This window comes from Ochotona curzoniae, unplaced genomic scaffold (assembly GCF_017591425.1).
Source record: "Ochotona curzoniae isolate NIBS_2020 unplaced genomic scaffold, NIBS_Ocur_1.0 contig_1071, whole genome shotgun sequence".
Taxonomy (NCBI): domain Eukaryota; kingdom Metazoa; phylum Chordata; class Mammalia; order Lagomorpha; family Ochotonidae; genus Ochotona; species Ochotona curzoniae.
In genome coordinates this window covers 355,756-374,962 of record NW_024464939.1, presented here as the reverse complement: position 1 = coordinate 374,962, position 19,207 = coordinate 355,756, and the positions used below count along the sequence as shown (strand labels likewise).

Genomic DNA, 19,207 nt, shown 5'->3' with positions numbered 1-19,207 from the left:
CCCGTGAGATGGTTTTGTAATCGATGTGAGCTTGAGAGTTAGTGTCGTTGATAATGTCTTGGTGAGTGGGTCTTTGACAATTTACACACAGGAGCACAATTAAGCCCTAAGCCTGTGCCTTTTCTGGACACCTTACAGGGTGCTTAACCATTGCCACAGAATCTGGCCCGGACATGTAGCACACCTTCTGGAAAACAGCATGATAAATATCCTAAATATTAATGCAAGGTAGAAGTAAGAGCTGAAGCTGCTATGGCAATAAATAGCTACTGTGATCTCAAAGGCTAGCCTGTCTTTGCAATTCTTTGGAGCCACATCCTTAATTTTTAGCTAGAGTAACTAAGGATGCTTTTATTAAAGAAATATGCTTTAACTTATTGTTTACGGGATTGTAGAGCCTATAGTTGCAGGAGGAATTTAACATTTGAAGCTTTTGTCTTACATTTTTGTTTTTTCCTTATGATGTATTTTTCCCATTAAATGATGAGTAAATCTTAGAAATAGAAATGTGGTAGGAATGTATTACTGATTAGCAGGTAATTGCATGTGCCTTGGTCTTGGGAATGCTGACTGTTACTCCATGACTACTACTGAAGAATGAACAATGGCTTGCTTTGAAGAATATGAATATTTTGCAGAATTATCTTTAGGAGCACCTGCTTAGCCTTGAAGTAGACAGAATGACCAAACTTCTGCACATGCCCCCTTAGCCTCGGAGTAAAAATAGAACTAGTTCTACAGTTCTATTAGTGTAGAAGTTTGTGATGTGTCTGAGTAAAAAAAAAGACAGCTTCTTGAACTGTTGTGAGAAGGCACCAAGTGACAGTGTCCATGGCTTTCTTTATCACCGGCTCCACGCACCCTTCCCGAGTTCCAAACTCGGCTGGAGCTGGACTCTGGCAATACACCCTAGTCTATCTTCAATGTTACTCTTAGTGACTTCAAGTCAAAAACTGCTTAGCGGGCAAGGATTTGAAATGAATACTCATTAAAGGGAAGTTCATGTAAAGTCTAACATTACAGATTTGCCAAAACCATGCAAAGCACATGAATAATTATGCCCAATTTTTGCTCTAAAAGGTTTTTCTTAGAATTTCCCAACTTGACTAGTAATCATACTTAAAATTTAATGAGTGGTTGTCAATGGAGGAGGAATGCCTCTCTAAGTAAGCCAGTTTGTTCTCACCACCCTGGAGGTGGTGCTACAGGAACTTGATGAGCAGAGGCTGGAGATTCGTGGGAGAGACTGCACAACACCCGGCTCAGAACAACAGCACCAATGCTGGAAACAATTCTAGGTATACAACACCTTTCCAATTTCCCTCTTACTGTTCCATTCTTACACACAAATGTTTACTTTTTTAGGATCTAGAAGATGTAGCATATTCTTCAAATTTGATGGCCCTAAAGCAATCATTATACAAAGGGTTCTAAGATTCTATCTGATTTCTAAGAGTCATGGCTTAAGCTATTACCTCTCTATACTCTTATTATGTTCACATATTTATTCCAAAGAAAACCCCTTAAATGCAAGAATTTTCATAGCACTGTTCTCAATTATGTGTGAAGCTAAAATGAAAATCCTGAGGCAAAATAAATGCCTTTTTTTGAATTGTAGAATTAAAAAAAAAAAATTAGAACAAGCAAGTGCTGATTTAATTCATTTATTTTTTACTTTTTTGGCAAACATAATACGAGCAAACTACATTGCTCACTATAGTTATACATTCTTTTTTTGTTTTATATAAGTTGTAAACATATTTAAGTTGATAAAATTCCTGGTTAAAGACATATTCCAGAACTCTTAACATATACTCTGAGTTAAAACAAAAGAAAGCTTATGTAACTTCCATTAGACCATCATTATACAAACAAAACTAAATTAACATCTGTCATTTTTAGAAGACTTTTTGGTTATCGCTAAAACTTCATGACCGATCAGAAACTGATCATATAAACTTTGTTCAAAGCCATACTGGTTATTTTAAGTTTTGCTAAAATAATAATTAAAAAAATTAAAAATTAAAAATAAATAATTAAAATTCTAACTCATGTTAGAGAAAAATAAAATCTACTGGTTTCTTCCCAAATATTTGAGACCTTGAAATTTATAAGCAGGCCACATTACACTTTGTTTTTCTGCTTTTCATGCTAATATTTTTGTTTTAAAGCAACAGATTATTTCAAAATAAACCCAGAGTACCTACATTTTTACAATTTAATTCGTTTACAAATTTCAAGCTACCAAAAAATTCACATCAAGTGTTACAAAACAGCCCTCTGAACACATCTGGCTTGGCAGGCAGGACAAGCCTTCCACTTGAACGGCAGTGGCCTCAGCAAGTACTGCCTGCCCGAGCGGACTGCAGACCTGGCAGTTCTCCACACGGTCACAGGAGGCATGTGACACTCATACCCCATTTTGTACTATAAAAATACTGGCTGTATTCATGGAGTAAAAAGTCTTACATTACAAGCATGATGAATCGTGCAGTTGAAATATTCCAATTTGAAAAAAAAAAGAAATATTCCAATTTGAGGAAAACCAAACTGAAAAAAAATCTAAATGTCCTAACATAACAAATGTTCCATAACACGACGAATTACAACACGTGTATAAATGGAGACTATCCTCTTAGAAAGAATACTGTCATGAGTAACCTGAAGATTGAGCAACGGAAGCCATTCCCATAGAAAACGACTGCATACTGACTTTACTCCGGAGGCCTTAGCGCCCAACACTGGCTTTCAACAGAAAAACTCTCAGCTATTGGAGCTTGCGCGAAGGTGACATTAATAAGGCTAATAAAATAACAGCAGATGTCTTCATGTAATCCTAAAGCATACAGCAAGCGAACAAATCCTGTGAGACAAACTGGAAAAACAGTGAAGAACTGTAAATCAAAGTGGCCTTGGACCCTTTTTCCTGTGTGTGGTACAGAGTGAGAGCAGTGATAAAACGTCCCTTGGTGGGAAAAGGTACAAAAGAAATGCAAGGAAACACAAAAATGTGTAGTTACGGAGCGAAGCAAGAAACAACGGTACTAGCTTCATTCTGAAGTTTAAGAACAACAAGTGAGTCAGAAAGACAATATCTGGTTAGGTCTTTTTACAGTCACACATAAAACACTAATCTCTCATTGTTTAGGTTTAAGTCTGACAGAGAACAGCTATTTGCTCTTGGATTTTTGCATTGAAATTAACTGCACTGTATGAATAGTTTATGTAGAAAATTTCATTGCATTAATCCCTTCACTACCAAAGTTACCAAAATCAAGCTCATTTTATAGGCATTAATTGAATTTGCTATCACCACGCTACAATATTGTAATGACAAAGATATTAAGCCATTTCAATTCTTCAAGGGCATCCAGTAATGAGAAAAAAACTAAAATCGTTTCAAATGTGTTCTGACACAGGACAGGAGGCCCAAGACCCTAAGCCAGAAGAGTCCCCTCCTGGTCTAGGAACAATGTTCTCAACAGTGGACCTACAATTTCTTGAGTAACACTGAGAGGACAATGGTGAACGTTTATTTCTGATATAGTTCTAAAAAGCCTATTAGTAGGTTTACCATAAAACTGATTTAAGGTAGTTGTGTTTTTCAGTAGTGTCTAGAACAAACCCAGCACTTGGGAATACTCAGCTTGGCATACCGTGCTAAAGTACAGTTGTACAGCATTCTACACACTAGCTGCAATTTTCAGTAGTCGCGCTCACCAACGGTGTGACAGAATTGTAATGTTCTCCTAAGCCATATGCATGTCTCATATATCTGAAATGAAAAAAAAAGATTTTATGAGAGTAACATATTATGTATAACTTATCATATAAATAATTTATAATAAGAATGTTTATTCTGCATATCAAGCAAAGGACTTCACATGCCTTGTCCACAGGAGTATCACTCAATAGGTGACATAAACATTTTTAAGTGTTCATTGGTTGGTGCTGGGCACAGCAGACCTCTTGGGTCTCGTCACATATGTCATGTCAAAGTGTCGGATTAAGTCCCAGCACACCTAGGAGATGGGGGAGAATACAGCTTCCTGCCAGAGCAGCTAGGAGATGGAGAATACAGCTTCCGGCCAGCACACCTAGGAGATGGAGAATACAGCTTCCGGCCAGCACACCTAGGAGATGGGGGAGAACAGCTCCAGCACTTGAACTCCTAGCAGCCTCATGGAAGAGCAGGATGGAAATACTGGCTCCTTGTGTCAGGCTCTTGGCCCCAGTGGTTTTAGGCATCTGGAGAGTGAACCAGGAAAAGCAAGGCATCGCTATATTCCTCTTCTCAGTCACTCTACCTTTCAAATAAAGTAAATCTTAAAAGTTAAAAAAAAAAAAAAATTGAGCACCATTGGAAGGGTGCCATCGTCAGGGGAACCTGGCTCAATCATCAGAGGAAAGTGCAAAGGCTGAGCTTCCAAGTGCTCAACAGCTTCTTTACCTAAACCCACCCCTTTAACGACGATCTTAATAAACACTACAACCAACAGCAAACCTTTCATTCGGAGATTTTTCGATTGTGTAGATTTTTATAATACAAAAATTTCTAAAGAGGAAACATGGCATATTTTAGCCTTTACGCTTGTTAAAAATTTTAGCAGTTAATGTCAAACTAGGAGAATATACAAACTCATCCTAAAACTCCGAAGCATTTAAAAATAACTTTATCGTTAATGTGTTGCACAAAAATAATTACTATCTTACATAACTAAATCATATTTTAACAGTGCTTTCCAGTTCCGTCACTGGTTTTGTAAAACAGGCAAAATGAAGTTAGCTTAAAATAATGGCTTTGACTAATCCACATATATAACCTATACTTTTAAATATTGTTTTGTCTTATGAAAAATAAAGCAGCAAAAAAATTTCTATGTACTTACACAAGTATTAATGGATTTTTTTTATATTCTTCACCAACTACAATAGGAAGAGAATCCGCCTGTATTATCTCTATTGGAGTTTGTAAAATGTGAGACAGAGCTCTCAGCTACAAGATAGAAGGGGAGGAAAAAGGATTAGTAAAGATAATAAAATAAAAATGTTATTCAGGTCCTAAGCCACTGCTGTGCATACAAACAGGGCAAACAGCAGGAGGGTGCTCTGTTCATCAGTGCGTACCAAGACCCTGGGCAAGGCTGGCATGCAATAAATATGTGTTGCATAAACAAACCTAATATTTATTAAATAAAATACAGAGGATTTAAGCCTTACCCATCAGCTTTTTAAAAGTATCCCTGAACTTAATGAAGTGGGGTGATGGGCCTATGGGGTTTATTATACTAGTCTTCTCTGCTTATGGTCTATTTAGAAATCTCCATAAGGAAGACTGAAAGCCCAGGCACCAGACTCACGCAAGGGCAGGCAGCAAAACCATTTCTTTAAGCTTTTCAGCTGAGTCCAATGTAGAAGACACCAGGGATGAGAACTTCTGTAACTGTCAGGACTAAGGAAGAGGCAGCTGTGAACTGTACTTCCGGCGAAGGACTCTCTATCCTTACAGAACAGATACATTAACGGTCAATAATGAATATTGATGCTAATCTTTTCTAGATGTTCCAGGACCAAGCCCTCTTACATACTCCTTGTGCATGGACTCATTCGGTTCTTGCCATACTTTTATGAAATAAATATTACTATTTTTTAAAGACCTGGAATCTGAAGCAAAAAAAAAGTTAAGATATGGGGCCCAGCGAGGTAGCTTACACACACCAGGATCCCTACCAGCACCGGTTCATATCCCAGCTGCTCCATTCTGCATCCAGTTTCCTGTCTGGAGCCTAGGAAAGCAGAGGAGGATGGCCCAAAGCCTTGGGATCCTGTACCCATGTGGGAGACCTGTTAGAATCTCCTGGTTCTGGGCAGTGGATCAACTCAGCTCCAGCTGTTGCGGCCACTTGGGGAGTGAACTAGCAGATGAAACATCTTTTTCTCTTTTTTTCCTTTTCTCTATAAATTGGACATTCCAATAAAAACAAATAAATCTTGAAAAAAAAGTGTAGAGATGTATCATATTCGAGTTTTAGGAAATTAAATGACCTGTGCTAAAAAAACAAGAAAATCTGTTCCTAGAGTCCACGTTCATAAACTACCTGTTAAGTCGTCGATCAAAGTGCCTCGGTCTGTGGATGAGGCATAAGGACACGGGTCAGCAACATGGGCCTTGGACGGGGTTGGAAAGTTCCTTCAGGAATATGGAAAAGGATCCCTGCTGCACATCGATCAATTTAATCACACAGTCTGTCTTCTGAAATGGTGCTGAGGCACACTTGTTATATTTTCTATATTTAAAATGACTTTTTGGAAAACTAATAAAGAATGGAAGGTGCAAAGTAAGCCCTGGAAATTGTACCACTCCTTCTAAGTCCAGAATTCATACAGATTTTTCTCTCTTAAACTTTAAATTTACTACACTGTGATAACAGTATGTCTCATTTTGAATTAATTCATAAGTGGATAGTTTCAAAGTATACTTTTAAAAAGCTTTTGTTAATTCAAAAAGAATTGGGTGGGTCTCTAAATACTCACATTAGTTGATGATACTTACTAAAAAAAACTCATCCATTTTTATGTCTAATGTGGTCATAAGAGGAAGCATCCAAAGCTAATGGACACAGCTCCCTCTGGTGGAGAGGTATGAAAACAGCCGTTAATAATAAGATGTGAAATACCTCACACCCTCCAGATTTTCCGTTATCGGACATGAAACAGTTAAAACTACAGACGATAGAAGATTAGAAGATGACTAATCAGTAAATACCAAGAATAATGACAGTGTTAGATTCATTACTCACCTTACAGTAAACTTTTTATGCATGTACTCCCCTTGGCACACAAAATCTCAAATTTTCAATTATGTGAATATTTAAACAACACAATGTTTACTATAAAGTTTCTATACCATAACAAGATACATTTATTGCATATTTTAAGTTTTTAGAGGTTCCTACACACACAGGACAATGGAACGCAACAGGTTAATGTTTGTAAACGAGTACATACAGAGACTTTATTATCTAATTCAGTAATTAAAACTGAATTCATGAGGCTAGCTGACGCCTCCAAGCTCATAAAACCAAAACACAAGGGGAGGGCAACGCTTGAACATGAACCTGAACCAGGCAGTGGCTGGCTCACCTCCTGTCATAAACATACAATTTCATACAAAAATACTGCTTACCATTTCTGATATGAAAAAGTTACTTTTCCAAAAGTGATTTTTCATCAGCTGAGCTATTTAATGTAAATTTTAAATAGCTTGAGTAAAAGTTTCACGTTCAAAAAAGTCCAGAAAATCAAATATATTGCTAGTAGTAGTAGCATCACAAATGCAAAACAAAGAAGGAACAACAAAAAATTTGTATAGATAGGACACTATCTTCTTTAACATGTGGAGCTAATGAAAATAGCTCTTCATTTCCTCCAAGTAAGAACCTAAGAATGCGGGGCACACACACTGTGGCTCAGCATGCCAGTACCTGCAGCTCTAACCCTGGGGGCCCCATACCTGACGCAGCTCCCCGCTTAACCACCTGGAAAAGCAGCGGAAGATAGCCCAAGGTCTTGGGCCCCTGTTGCCATGAGGGAGACCTAGAACAAGGTCTGCTTCCCAACCTTGGACCAGCTCAGCTCTGGCCATTGGGGAACTGAACCAGTGAGTGGAAAATCTCTCTCCCTGTACCTTTCCCTTCTTTCTCTTTCAAGTAAAGATAAATAAATCTTTCAAAACAAAATAAAACAAAAAAAAAAAAAAACCTAGCAAGGTAACAATGTTCACGCCCAACGTCCTTGTTGGCAGAAAAAGAGCAAATATATTATATATAAAGAAAAAGCCCTGCACAAGAAATTGGGATTAACTGCAAAATTTCAGAAACCTCAGAAGGAACTTCGAGATGACTGAATGACCCAGAGTCATTCCGAATAACTACAGGCTTACCTCCAGCTGACCTCCCCACGAAGCCGTGTTTACAATGTCTTCACAGTACTTCCCAAACTCTTCTGTGGAGAACAGACCACAATGTGCATTTGGTAATCCTCTTAACTCACTTCACATTATCTCCTGTATAGTTCCCACACTCCTTCCTCCCCAGAACCTTCCAGAGCTTAATCTACATCTCAGATCAAACTTAATCCACTCTTGCTGCTATTTATCCACCCATGAGCAAAGCAAACCTCTTCCACTTCCAGCCCTCAGCTTCAAGCCCAGGGACTTTCCTGTTGTTACAGGCAATGACCCTCACAGTGGCTGTCCTGGTCATTATCTTGACAAGGGTTTTGAAACTCAAAATACCACGGAAAACTAAAATATGCAGCCTCCATACAAGCAGGATTGTTCTAAGACTCTATGAGAAATGTGAGAAGAAAATCAGGGAAGATAAACAAAGGAGTTGAAACTCTCCCCAGAAATAATATCCCAAAATGCCACCATTTGTTATTTTAGACTCATTCAGGTTATCTGCACGTGTATCAGCAATATCAAGGCTTTTGAGACCACCCTTAAGGGGAAAAATAAAAGACCTAAACAGACTGTTATAATGAGTGTAGCTTGTATACACAGACTTTTACATAGCATATTAAATTTAAACCCAGCCACTACTATCCTTCCTGCCCTGAGACAGAGACAAATCATGACAACCTAGGAGAGAAGTATGTCCTACATATTTGTGTCACATGTTCACTATGTCTAGCACACTGTGGCCTTCAAATGACACTAACTAAATTAATAAAGACCATTAAATCTCTTTCCCCACATGTCACAGCCGTGGGGAATTTCAATGACTGAATAATCATTTTGGAAATATACTTATAAAGAGCCATTTATCATGTTAAAGAGATAGGCCCTAGCAAATTCTGGCAACTTAAAAAATTATAATGACCTAAAATAACAAGAGATGCTTTAACAGCTTATAGCATGACACTTACGGGAACTAAGATGGGTGCAGAATAAGTTATGTTCACATTCACACTTGGTATCTTCCAACAGATACCTTGGGCTGTCACACACTAAAGGAGACCTAGTTGATAGCTCGTGATCACTCTCCACTGTTTTGTACCATGCTCTACCTTGCTGTCCTGAAGGCTGGCCTCCAGTAAAGGGAAGCCAGCTTGGGTCTCCCCCTCTCCTATCTATCTGGGTGGCATCAGTTCCCAGTAGACACAGCCAACCATCTTCTTGCAAAGACAAACGTTCCTCTATTCCATTCTCCTCCCTGGAAACACGCTGAGAAATTTCATTGCTCTCTCCTCATCTGCTAAAAATGCATTTTTTTTCCCCTCTCCATTAATATTTTATCTTGCTTCTCAAAAGTCCTACAGGTCTTTTTTTCTGGTCTTACAAAAATCATATTTTGCTCAAATACTAATCTGAAATTATGCCTTAAATAGGATTAAATATCCCTAAGTAAACAGTTAAAGGGGGAATTAGTTTTCATAAGCATTCTCGGCTTACAGTTTTCAGGCCCACCATATGAGGCTACTGCAAAACTTTCATGGAAAGTTGAATAAAGGCATAGCTTAACTTTGGTATAAAAATGTTTTTTAAACTCATGCATAGTCCTTTGCATGTTTCAAAGAACTTTTTGAAGACTTTCTGTATACTTTCAGAGACTGGTCAAGGCTCACTTTCCTTTATGGTGAATGAATTTATACCATTCTTCAATAACAATCATTACAATTATTCCTAGTTTTATCATGTAAGAAAGAATCAATATGTTTCAATAACTAAACAGTTAAGTACTTAAGAGATAATAAAAAAACAGTATTGGCACCTATCAAAATTATAGAAAATAATTTGCCTAAAATACATGATTTTGCTTTCCCCTTTTAAGAACCAAAGAGGCTTTTCTTCTCTTCAGTCCCAGAAGCACTGCATCTCAAAGCAACCGCAACCACAATCACCAACAGCAAACCATGGCAAAGACAAATACAGCACCTGCAGAATACACGTTTCCCGTATTGGGGTTTGTTAGAAACGGCAGGAAGTCTTCCACGTGGCTTTGCATGTACTCAGCCGCCCGACTCCTTAAGGCGGCCACGCTCAGGGCACAGTCCTGTCCTTTCAGTTGATCTTCAATGGCTCGGTACATACAATGGCCATCCGATGGAATCTGTTTAATTTCTAGCTGTCTAGCTGCCAATATTTGGGCAAGTTTTTCACTTTCTATATGTCTGGCTCCAGATAAATTCTCAATTTCAGCTTCTGCTATTCTTTCTTCCCTCTCCTTTTCCAACGCTGCTTTTTTGTCCTAAGAAGGCAACAGACGAAAGGTCATTGATATTGATAATAATCAACAGCAGTAATATCTTCCTAACCGAATGTGTCCTTTATTTCACTTCATTCCTACAACCTGGATTTACCAAGAGCTAAACTCTTAGAACACAAGATGGCACTGTTACGTTCCTAAAGACTCAACAGGCAGTTTGAGAGGGAAGAAGCACCTTAGCTAGCCTCTAATTCAAGCTCCTCTTGTTTTCTTCTTCTGAGAGCTGGAGAAAGAAAGCTCCTGGCTCCTGACTTCGGATCAGCTCAGCTCTGGCAACTGTGGCCACTTGGAGAGTGAATCAGCAGACGGAACATCATTATCTGTCTTTCCTTCTCTCTGTGTATCTGCCTTTCCAAGAAAAATAAATCAATCTTCAAAAAAAGAAAAGCAATAACAAACTAGACAACCTCAAGATACTGTACAATCTAAATTTCCTGATTCCATGAAATTCACAAGCAAAACAACTATTTGAAAAATGGCATTTTATAGAAGTAGTGGAAATGTCTGAATACAATGCAAGTCAACCAAATTTCACATAAAAAAAGTTTAGCTTTTTAGAGACAAACTGCAGGACTTCACATGGTAAACAACCCTCGCATTTGCCACCCTTTAGTTTTCCAGAGTTTGTGTCAAAACTCTGGCATCTGGGCCCGGCGTGGTGGCGCAGTGGTTAAAGGTCCTCGCCTTGCACGCCCGGGATCCCATATGGGCGCCGGTTCTAATCCCGGCAGCCCCGCTTCCCTTCCAGCTCCCTGCCTGTGGCCTGGGAAAGCAGTCGAGGACGGCCCAAAGCTTTGGGAACCTGCACCCGCGTGGGAGACCCGCAAGAGGCTCCTGGCTTCGGATCGGCATAGTATTGGCCCGTTGTGCTCACTTGGGGAGTGAATCATCGGACGGAAGATCTTCCTCTCTGTCTCTCCTCTCTGTATATCCGCCTTTCCAATGAAAAAAATAATAAAAATAAATCTTTAAAAAAAAAAAAAAACTCTGGCATCAGTGAGTTATTTAATATTCACAAAATGTTTCGAAATGGGTATCATTTTCTCCCATTGTATAGCCGTGAAATTAATGCTAAAAAAGGCATCCAAAGTCATAAAAATAAAATTAAAACCTCAATCAATACTAAACTGCACATACCAATACCTTATGGGCTAGTAAATGATAAGGTGAAAAGCTAGTTTAAAAGATGCCTAAATCCTAGAAAATATCAGATGCTAGAAAAATAATAACTGGCACTAAACAAAAAAAGCCTTTTTTAAAAAGTTTTTCGAACTGAAAGGATGTTACTTATGTAACTTCATTCCTATGAGAACTGGTGCTTCTAAATAATCACTTTTCTCCAGCAATATTTCACTCCTGTTTTCTTCTTGTACATCCCATTTCTGCTACCTGAAAAGATCTACCTAAATAATTCTATATCCAGTCTCGGTGCAGTGGCCTAGCAGCTAAAGTCCTTGCCTTGGATGTGCCAGGATCCATATAGGCGCCAGTTCTAGCCCCGGCAGCTCCATTTCCCATCCAGCTCCCTGCTTGTGGCCTGGGGAGGCAGTCAGGGATGGCCCAAAGCCTTGGGACCCTTCACCGGCATGAGAAATCTGAAGAGGCTCCTGGCTCCTGATCGGCTCAGCTCCGGCCATTGCAGTCACTTGGAGAGTGAATCATCAGATGGAAGGTCTTCCTCTCTGTCTCTCCTCCTCTCTGCATATCTGACTTTGCAATAAAGATAGATAAATCTTTAAATAATAATTCTATTTCCTTTAACTTACAGTCCACTATTTAACACTTTGTAAAATGAATTTTCCCTTCTCTGAATTTTATTAACCATTAAACATTATATAGATACCTATTTTATTTTCTCAATTTTTATACCCAAATATCTTATTTAACTTCTAATCCATTTTCCATCACTTAACATTATAGTTTTGACCAGACTTGTACATAAGACAACACAGATCCATATTCTGAAAATTCTGAATTATTAAGTCTGGAAAAATATATATGCAAAAGAAAAAGAAAAAAAATCCTTTGCACTACCCATTTCTATGTGAAATTAAAGCCATATATTGTCTTGGGCTTATAGCCTTCTCTGTAAAATGATAAAAAAAAAAAATCCTTCTCCACAGAACTACTGTCCACACAAAATAAAACCTCAAGCAAGTAACTCAGTGTGGCATCTGGCACAGGGCAAGTGCTTAATAAATGCTACTTCCAGTCTACTGAGAAGAAACTCCACTTTTGATTACTATTCTCTGGAAGGAAGGAAGGAAGCAAGGAAGGAAGGAAGAAGGAAGAAAAGAGAGAAAGATTAATTATTGAAAAGGCATGTTTTTATATAGTGAAGGACAGAGCACAAAACTTTTCTATCCACTGGTTCACTCCCAGGTTGGCCATAACTGCTGAAGCTGAGCCAATTTAAAGCCAGGAGCCAGAAGCCTCCTCTGGGTCTCCCACATGGGTGCAGGATCCCAAGGCTTTGGGCCATCCTCCTCTGCTTTCCCAGAACACATCTGGGATGTGTTCTGGGAAAGCAGGAGGCTGGATGGGTGACCATAAGAGAACCCAGCAGTTGTAAGGGAAGAATCAGTCAACTGAGCCATTGCGCCATTCCTTCTGAGACAGTACACTCACAGAGCAAAGCTGTCTACTTAACGACATGACAATCATACCCGTCTCTTTTGTGCTTTGGATATCCGTGGTGGCTGATTCTCCAGTACCAAGTTGGAAAGGTTATCAGCAACAGAATCTATCTGAAGGAAACAAAAAGTATTAATTTGCCAATGAAAACATTCTTTTAAGTTATTATTGAGAAGTATTAGGTTATTAAATTATTCCTGAAAAGCATAAACATATCTAATTCTACATTTCAAATCTGAGTAATGGCACCGAGCATGGTAAAATGGTTCTGTGTGTTTTCTAGTTGTATGGGAGAATTTGTCATACCAGTTTCCTTTCAAAGATGCTCATTCCATGGACTTTTCTTCCTTTCAGAAATGCCCACTGCAATCTAAAAACTGTATTTTCTGAAAATATCAGCTCATTCATTACTTCCCTTTTCTGAACTGACATTACTGGCTTCAGTATCTCTCATCCAAAAGTGCTTTGGACTTCAGATTTTAGAATTATTTACACATACATACTAAGATAAATTTGGGATAAGGTCCAAATTAAAGCAAAATTCATCCTTGAGTCACGCCTGCTTTAGAACCTGCAATAACTGCACACATATTTTAGTGTTCCTGGTTTAACTGGAACCCAACTCGGGAAGTAATACGTTCAACTTTCCAATTATAGAAAGCTAAGCCATCTGCTTACACATATGGGTCAGTTCACTGCTACCTTAATAATCTCAAGTAGGGAAGGAGAGGCCTTTTCCACCTCAATTAGCCAGAGCCGATGACCATTATTCTAGAACCTTGCATTAAGTTTAGCTCGTCCTATCTTTTCCTATCTGCTAACTACAGATAGAAAATACAGTTGATGCTTAACATCATTATGTATGAAAACAAATCCCAATTCTTTTGCTGAAACAAGACAAATGATGGCTAGACTTCTATCAGAACGAGTAGCTAGCATTCATTACAACTGTAAGTTAGGCTAATTTTGTAAATATTTGAGAGACAAGACAGAAGAGAGAAAGAGAAAGAGCTCCCATTTATTAACTGACTTTCTAAATGCCCACAAAGCTAAGCTGGGCCAGGGTGAAGGCAGAGCTGGAAACTCAATCTAGTTTCGCAGGAAGGAGGTGAGAATCTAACCACTGGGGCTGTCACTGCTGCCTCCTAGGGTATGCATTAGCAGGAACCTAGAACCAAGATTTGAGCCAGGACTGGGACCCAAGCACTTCAATATGCAACATGTGCATCCCAACCAGTGTCTTAGCACAAGGCCAAACATCGGCCCCATATAAGGTAGTTTTTAGCATCACATGTGCATAAAATAAATCAAGATCTCCAATACACAGAAGCAGAGGCCTCAATTAATCAATCAAAATATCAACTAGAAAAAGACTTTCAAGCCATAGCAATTATAACTTTAATGAAATTAGAAATCAAGATTTGTTGTTGTTGTTAACAGCAGGACCAGCACTGTGTTGTGCATGGGTCGACAAGCTCCTCTTTCCAATGTCCACATTCCCTATCAGTGTGCGGGCATGAAGCCCAGCTGCTCTGCTTCTGATCCAGCTTCCTCCCCATGTGCCTGGGAGCCACTGGCTTCAGCCTAGCTCAGCTCTGGCTGTTGGCGGCCATCTGGGGAGTGAGCCAGCAGATGAACAGATGGAAGACCTCTCACTCCCACCCTACCCCCTTTCCCTGAGGGTCCTACTTCCAAATAAATCTTTAAAAATAATTTTTTAAGGTAACATGCTAATGGGCCCGGCGCAGTGGCGCAAGTGGTTAAAGGTCCTCACCTTGCACGCCCGGGATCCCATATGGGTGCCGGTTCTAATCCCGGCAGCCCCGCTTCCCTTCCAGCTCCCTGCCTGTGGCCTGGGAAAGCAGTCGAGGACAGCCCAAAGCTTTGGGAACCTGCACCCGCGTGGGAGACCCGGAAGAGGCTCCTGGCTTCGGATCGGCATAGTATCGGCCCGTTGCGCTCACTTGGGGAGTGAATCATCGGACGGAAGATCTTCCTCTCTGTCTCTCCTCTCTGTATATCTGCCTTTCCAATGAAAAAATAATAAAAATAAATCTTTAAAAAAAAAAAAAAAAAAAAAAAAAGGTAACATGCTAAGATCCACAAACTGACATACTGACAACAGGCAAGAGCCAAAGAAACTGAAAAACAAATGACATCGAACTAAGGCTGTGTTAGGAAAGAAAACAAACTTCACTTAATGAAAATATTATAGTTCCAAGCAGAATGAGAGTTGTATTTTAATAGTTGGTAAATAAATATCTTAGGAATCAAATTTTTCTTAGTTGAAAATCTAAAAAAAAATCTGAAAATGCAAAGGCCTGAGAATAAGCGAAACAATCTTGCTATCAGAAAAATAGACAAACAGGAACATCATTGCTGTGACAGCACAATTAAACACCTGCGGCGTCACGCCACAGTGCATGGAGATCAGGCATACTGGAGCCAAGCAAGCACAGGCTCTTGATGACCAATCATGAAAGAAACTGAGACTGTATTTAACATAAGGATACTATAAATTTGCTCAGAAAGCCTGGCTCCGCTGTCAGCCAGACAGCAAAACCGAACCAACCAAAATGTAATTATACCAAACCCAATTCGGTATAGACATAAAAAGTTCCTAATTATAAAATGTGGACTGAGCTTGTAGAATCTGAGATCCTTCATATCCTAAATCTGCGCCATAAATTAGCTCACAAATACAAACCTATGATGGAATTTAGACTCACATAGTAGAGTAAGAGTGCTCTGATGTTGAACTCTGTCTTTGGGACTGCACAGCTGCTCTAACTTCAACAGAAATGTCACAACAACTCTAAGTCTGGTTCCCACTTGGAAATATTGGACTGAGACAACGCATATGTGCTAAGCAAAGTCCTTGGCACACGTATGCTAACAACTAACAGTTATCATGATGAAAATTAGCATATTTTCGCTATTCCAAGACACATCGATCAAATCTCGTTCATTGCAACTTGTTCATGAAGTACTCCTATAATTAAAAAATCATCTTGGGCCCGGCGCTGTGGCGCAAGTGGTTAAGGTCCTCGCCTTGCACGCCCGGGATCCCATATGGGCGCAGGTTCTAATTCCGGCGGCCCCACTTCCCATCCAGCTCCCCGCTTGTGGCCTGGGAAAGCAGTCGAGGACGGCCCAAAGCTTTCGGACCCTGCACCCGTGTGGGAGACCTGGAAGAGGCTCCTGGCTTTGGATCGGCATAGCATCGGCTGTCGCGCTCACTTGGGGAGTGAATCATTGGACGGAAGATCTTCCTCTCTGTCTCTCCTCTCTGTATATCCACCTTTCCAATAAAAATAAAATAAATCTTAAAAAAAAAAATCATCTTGCAGTGGGCATTGGGTCTAGTAGGGCTTGGATTCAAGTATGACTCTATTCCCATTCCAGCACCCTGCCAACGCACATCCAGGAGATGGCTCCAACAGGTGGGTCCCACCGGGGAGACTAGGACTGAGGTCCTGGGCTGCCCCTGCTCCCCCAATTCAGGGCAACTGGGAAGTGAACATCTCCGTCTCTCCAGCTCCTGCACAAAATAAACAAGCAATACAGAGCAAGTCAAGCTGCTCCTTTGGTCCCAGCATCCCTTGCTGAGGTGCCGGTTCAAGTCCTAGGCTTGTTCCCTTCCAATCTGGCTCCCTGATAATGCATCTGGAGAAACAGGGCCACGGCACCCAGGTGAGAGATCAGGATGTCGCTTGCCCCCTGGTGCAGTCTTCACTTGTCTCAGCCATCTGGGAAGTCAACCAGTGAATGGAAGAAATAAATCTTGAGAACAAATCCCCCATTTGTTTAAGTTGTATCAGAAGGCAGAAGTAGGTGCACTGTCACACTGTACATGGAGCAAAGAAGGCTAACGGAGATGAGCCCCTGTCCAGCGTACAATCCTACTCAAGGGCAACGCTGGGGAAAGCGATCTCATCATCTAACTCTCATTGGGTGGAGCATCCTCTAGCAGCTGATCACCATCTGGCTATCGTTCAGCAAGTAAGTAAGGAGAGAGCGTCCTCCCTACGCTGATCTCCCGCACAAAAACACCACCAAAACACCACCATGTCAACCCAGTCACCACCTTAGTGAGAGGCGATACTCCACTCAACTAAGGCATATCCTCCACCAGCCACTGGATCTCATGTCACACACAGTTTCACAGAAGGGGACAGCTGCTTTCAAATGTTGCAAAGATGAATATTTTCCACCTACCTTGTTCTTGGCACTTAGCTTCAACTGTTCCAGCTCCTCTTTATGTTTCTGTTCCAGCTCCTTCTCCAGCTTGGCGACATCTTCAGTGAGCTGCTTCCTCCTCTTTTTGTCATTTTTGGGAACCGCATTTTTCATACCCTGAATTTTGGCTGCAAAGGCACCCAAATCACTATGTGAGAAACTCAGAGTGAGGAGAAATGGGAAACACGAGCCAATAAAGGCATAAGGGAAGGTAAAGAAAACGTAATTATGGAAGCCGGAAAAGTCCTCCTAAGAGTTATCCAAAGGGGCCCAGATGGAACTCAGGAGCACAGAACCTTGCACGTACGTGCGTTGTTTGGCGGAAAAAAAAAAAAAAAAAACCTGCCTTAAGTAAGGTCCCCATCTTTCAAGTATTGCTTCTGAGCACCCACGAGGGACACAGGTCGGTACCCCGGGCCAGACGGGGGAGGGCGAGGCCGGCAGGGGTGCAGGGTCGCCCGCTTCCCGCGCTCGGAGGCCATCTCAGCCCGACACCGGGAGAGGGGTCCCCGGCAGCCTGAGGGGGCGAGCGGGCCGTCGGGGGAAGCCTCGGACCCAGGATTCCGCCGGACCCACGGCCACGCGCTCTTCCCACGCTCCACGTCCACGTCCTTCCCCGTCACCTTGCAACTCCTTCTTCTCTTTGCGATGCCTTCTCACCAGCAGCTCCTCCTCATCAAGTTCCTCGGTCGACACAGCGTCCATGATGCCCAGGCAGCCCAGCACACGCGACAGAGCAGGGCTTCGCTCCTGTGAGCAGACACCTTCAACCCTCAACCTTCACCCGGGGCGCCATTGGCTACACTTGGACGTGTGCCCCGCCCTCCAGGCGGAACCGAGCCAATGGGAAGAGGAAAAAAAAACCCTAAATGGGCTTCTGCGCGTGCGCAATGCAGTGCCGCTGCACAAGCGGGCGGGGGCCGGGGAGGAGCGTGAGAACTCAAGGAGGCGCGGCCGGCTCTGACCCTTGGCGCGCAGAGATGACGTAGTGAAACCCTTCAAAACCTTCGTGTTGTGTATGGGAAGCCGTTTAATCTTGAATCTTGACCCCCTTAGGTGAGAAATCTGTTGAAAAGGTAAGAAAGAAACGTGGAACATGTTTCGCAGCATTAATCGCTGAGATGCCTTCGTGATGTAGTGAGTTGAGTTCTGGCTGTTTGGAGGTGAGGCTGCCTTGCAGACGGAAGGAGCAGAACCAGGTCGGGGAGGCGATGCCGCTTCAGACAGCCGAGGTAGCAGGGGTCGAGCCGAGTCTGTCAGACGGCCTGGAACGACCCGGGGAGCTGACAGGAATGTGCGCACCGGCCTGACGACCGAGGAGAATAACTGAAGTCAAACCGGGAGCCGAGGGAGCCTCCCGGGACCGAGAGACCCAGAGGGAGGGCGCCAGTCCGGGAGCACCCGAAACGGAGGACCAGGAGAACGGAGCTGAGAGCCGGCGGAAGAGCAAACAAGAGCTCCGGTTGGAAACCGATGACAGAATACCTTTAAAGTTAGCGAAAAGAAAGGGGCACCCAGACCTAGTAACGTTTCTAGATCTTGAGGATAAAAAGTTTACAACTATCCAGAGAAAATAGATTGCCTGTAAAGGGACAAACATCACGCCAGCTTCGGATGTTTCTCTTGCATCTCTAAATGCCAGAAGACAGTGGACCAATATCATACAACAGAATTTTAAATGAAAACATCGTGGACCCTGCCATGTTTTTCTTTCTAGTACAAGGGAGTGGGAAGACATTCTCAAATAGACAGGGCTATCTCGAAATTATACTATATGATTTATTGCAGCCAACGGAGAACTTGAATTAAAATGAGAGGTGATTGTTTGAAAGAATCAACAGTAAGCATTGAAACTAATGTTAGAACATTAACCATAAATAATTAAGGCAGTAAGACCAAATATAAAAGCAGACTTGCATACCAGGTCCAAGATTTCAGTTGATAAAATCTTAGGCTAAAAGGGCACGCAAAATGTCCAATACATTGAGCAAATACACACTGTTCTACAGTATATTTTACATGTATATGTCAAAATATAACATGGCTTTGTCACTGGACAGGACAGT

At 41.3% G+C, this 19,207-nt stretch overlaps 1 protein-coding gene across 1 annotated transcript; it reads right to left on the bottom strand.

Moving 5' to 3' along the window:
* Positions 1-1,651: 1,651 nt before the first annotated feature.
* OTUD6B (OTU deubiquitinase 6B) lies at positions 1,652-17,930 on the bottom strand. The gene is made up of 7 exons (XM_040993294.1): positions 17,765-17,930; positions 17,121-17,269; positions 12,935-13,015; positions 9,938-10,250; positions 7,943-8,004; positions 4,890-4,996; positions 1,652-3,775 (listed from the first exon to the last, which is right to left on the bottom strand). The coding sequence occupies exons 1-7, from the start codon at positions 17,844-17,846 to the stop codon at positions 3,691-3,693; spliced, it is 879 nt and encodes a 292-aa protein (XP_040849228.1). The 5' UTR covers positions 17,847-17,930; the 3' UTR covers positions 1,652-3,690.
* Positions 17,931-19,207: the final 1,277 nt, after the last annotated feature.

Bases quoted from the DNA above. Each gene is read 5' to 3' on its own strand.
- OTUD6B (XM_040993294.1), bottom strand. From the start codon at position 17,846: ATGGACGCTGTGTCGACCGAGGAACTTGATGAGGAGGAGCTGCTGGTG. The intron at 13,016-17,120 runs GTAGGTGGAAAA...TGTTTCCTTCAG, and splicing joins AGCTAAGTGCCAAGAACAAG to ATAGATTCTGTTGCTGATAA. The intron at 8,005-9,937 runs GTGCTGTATTTG...TGTTCTCCACAG, and splicing joins GGGAAACGTGTATTCTGCAG to AAGAGTTTGGGAAGTACTGT.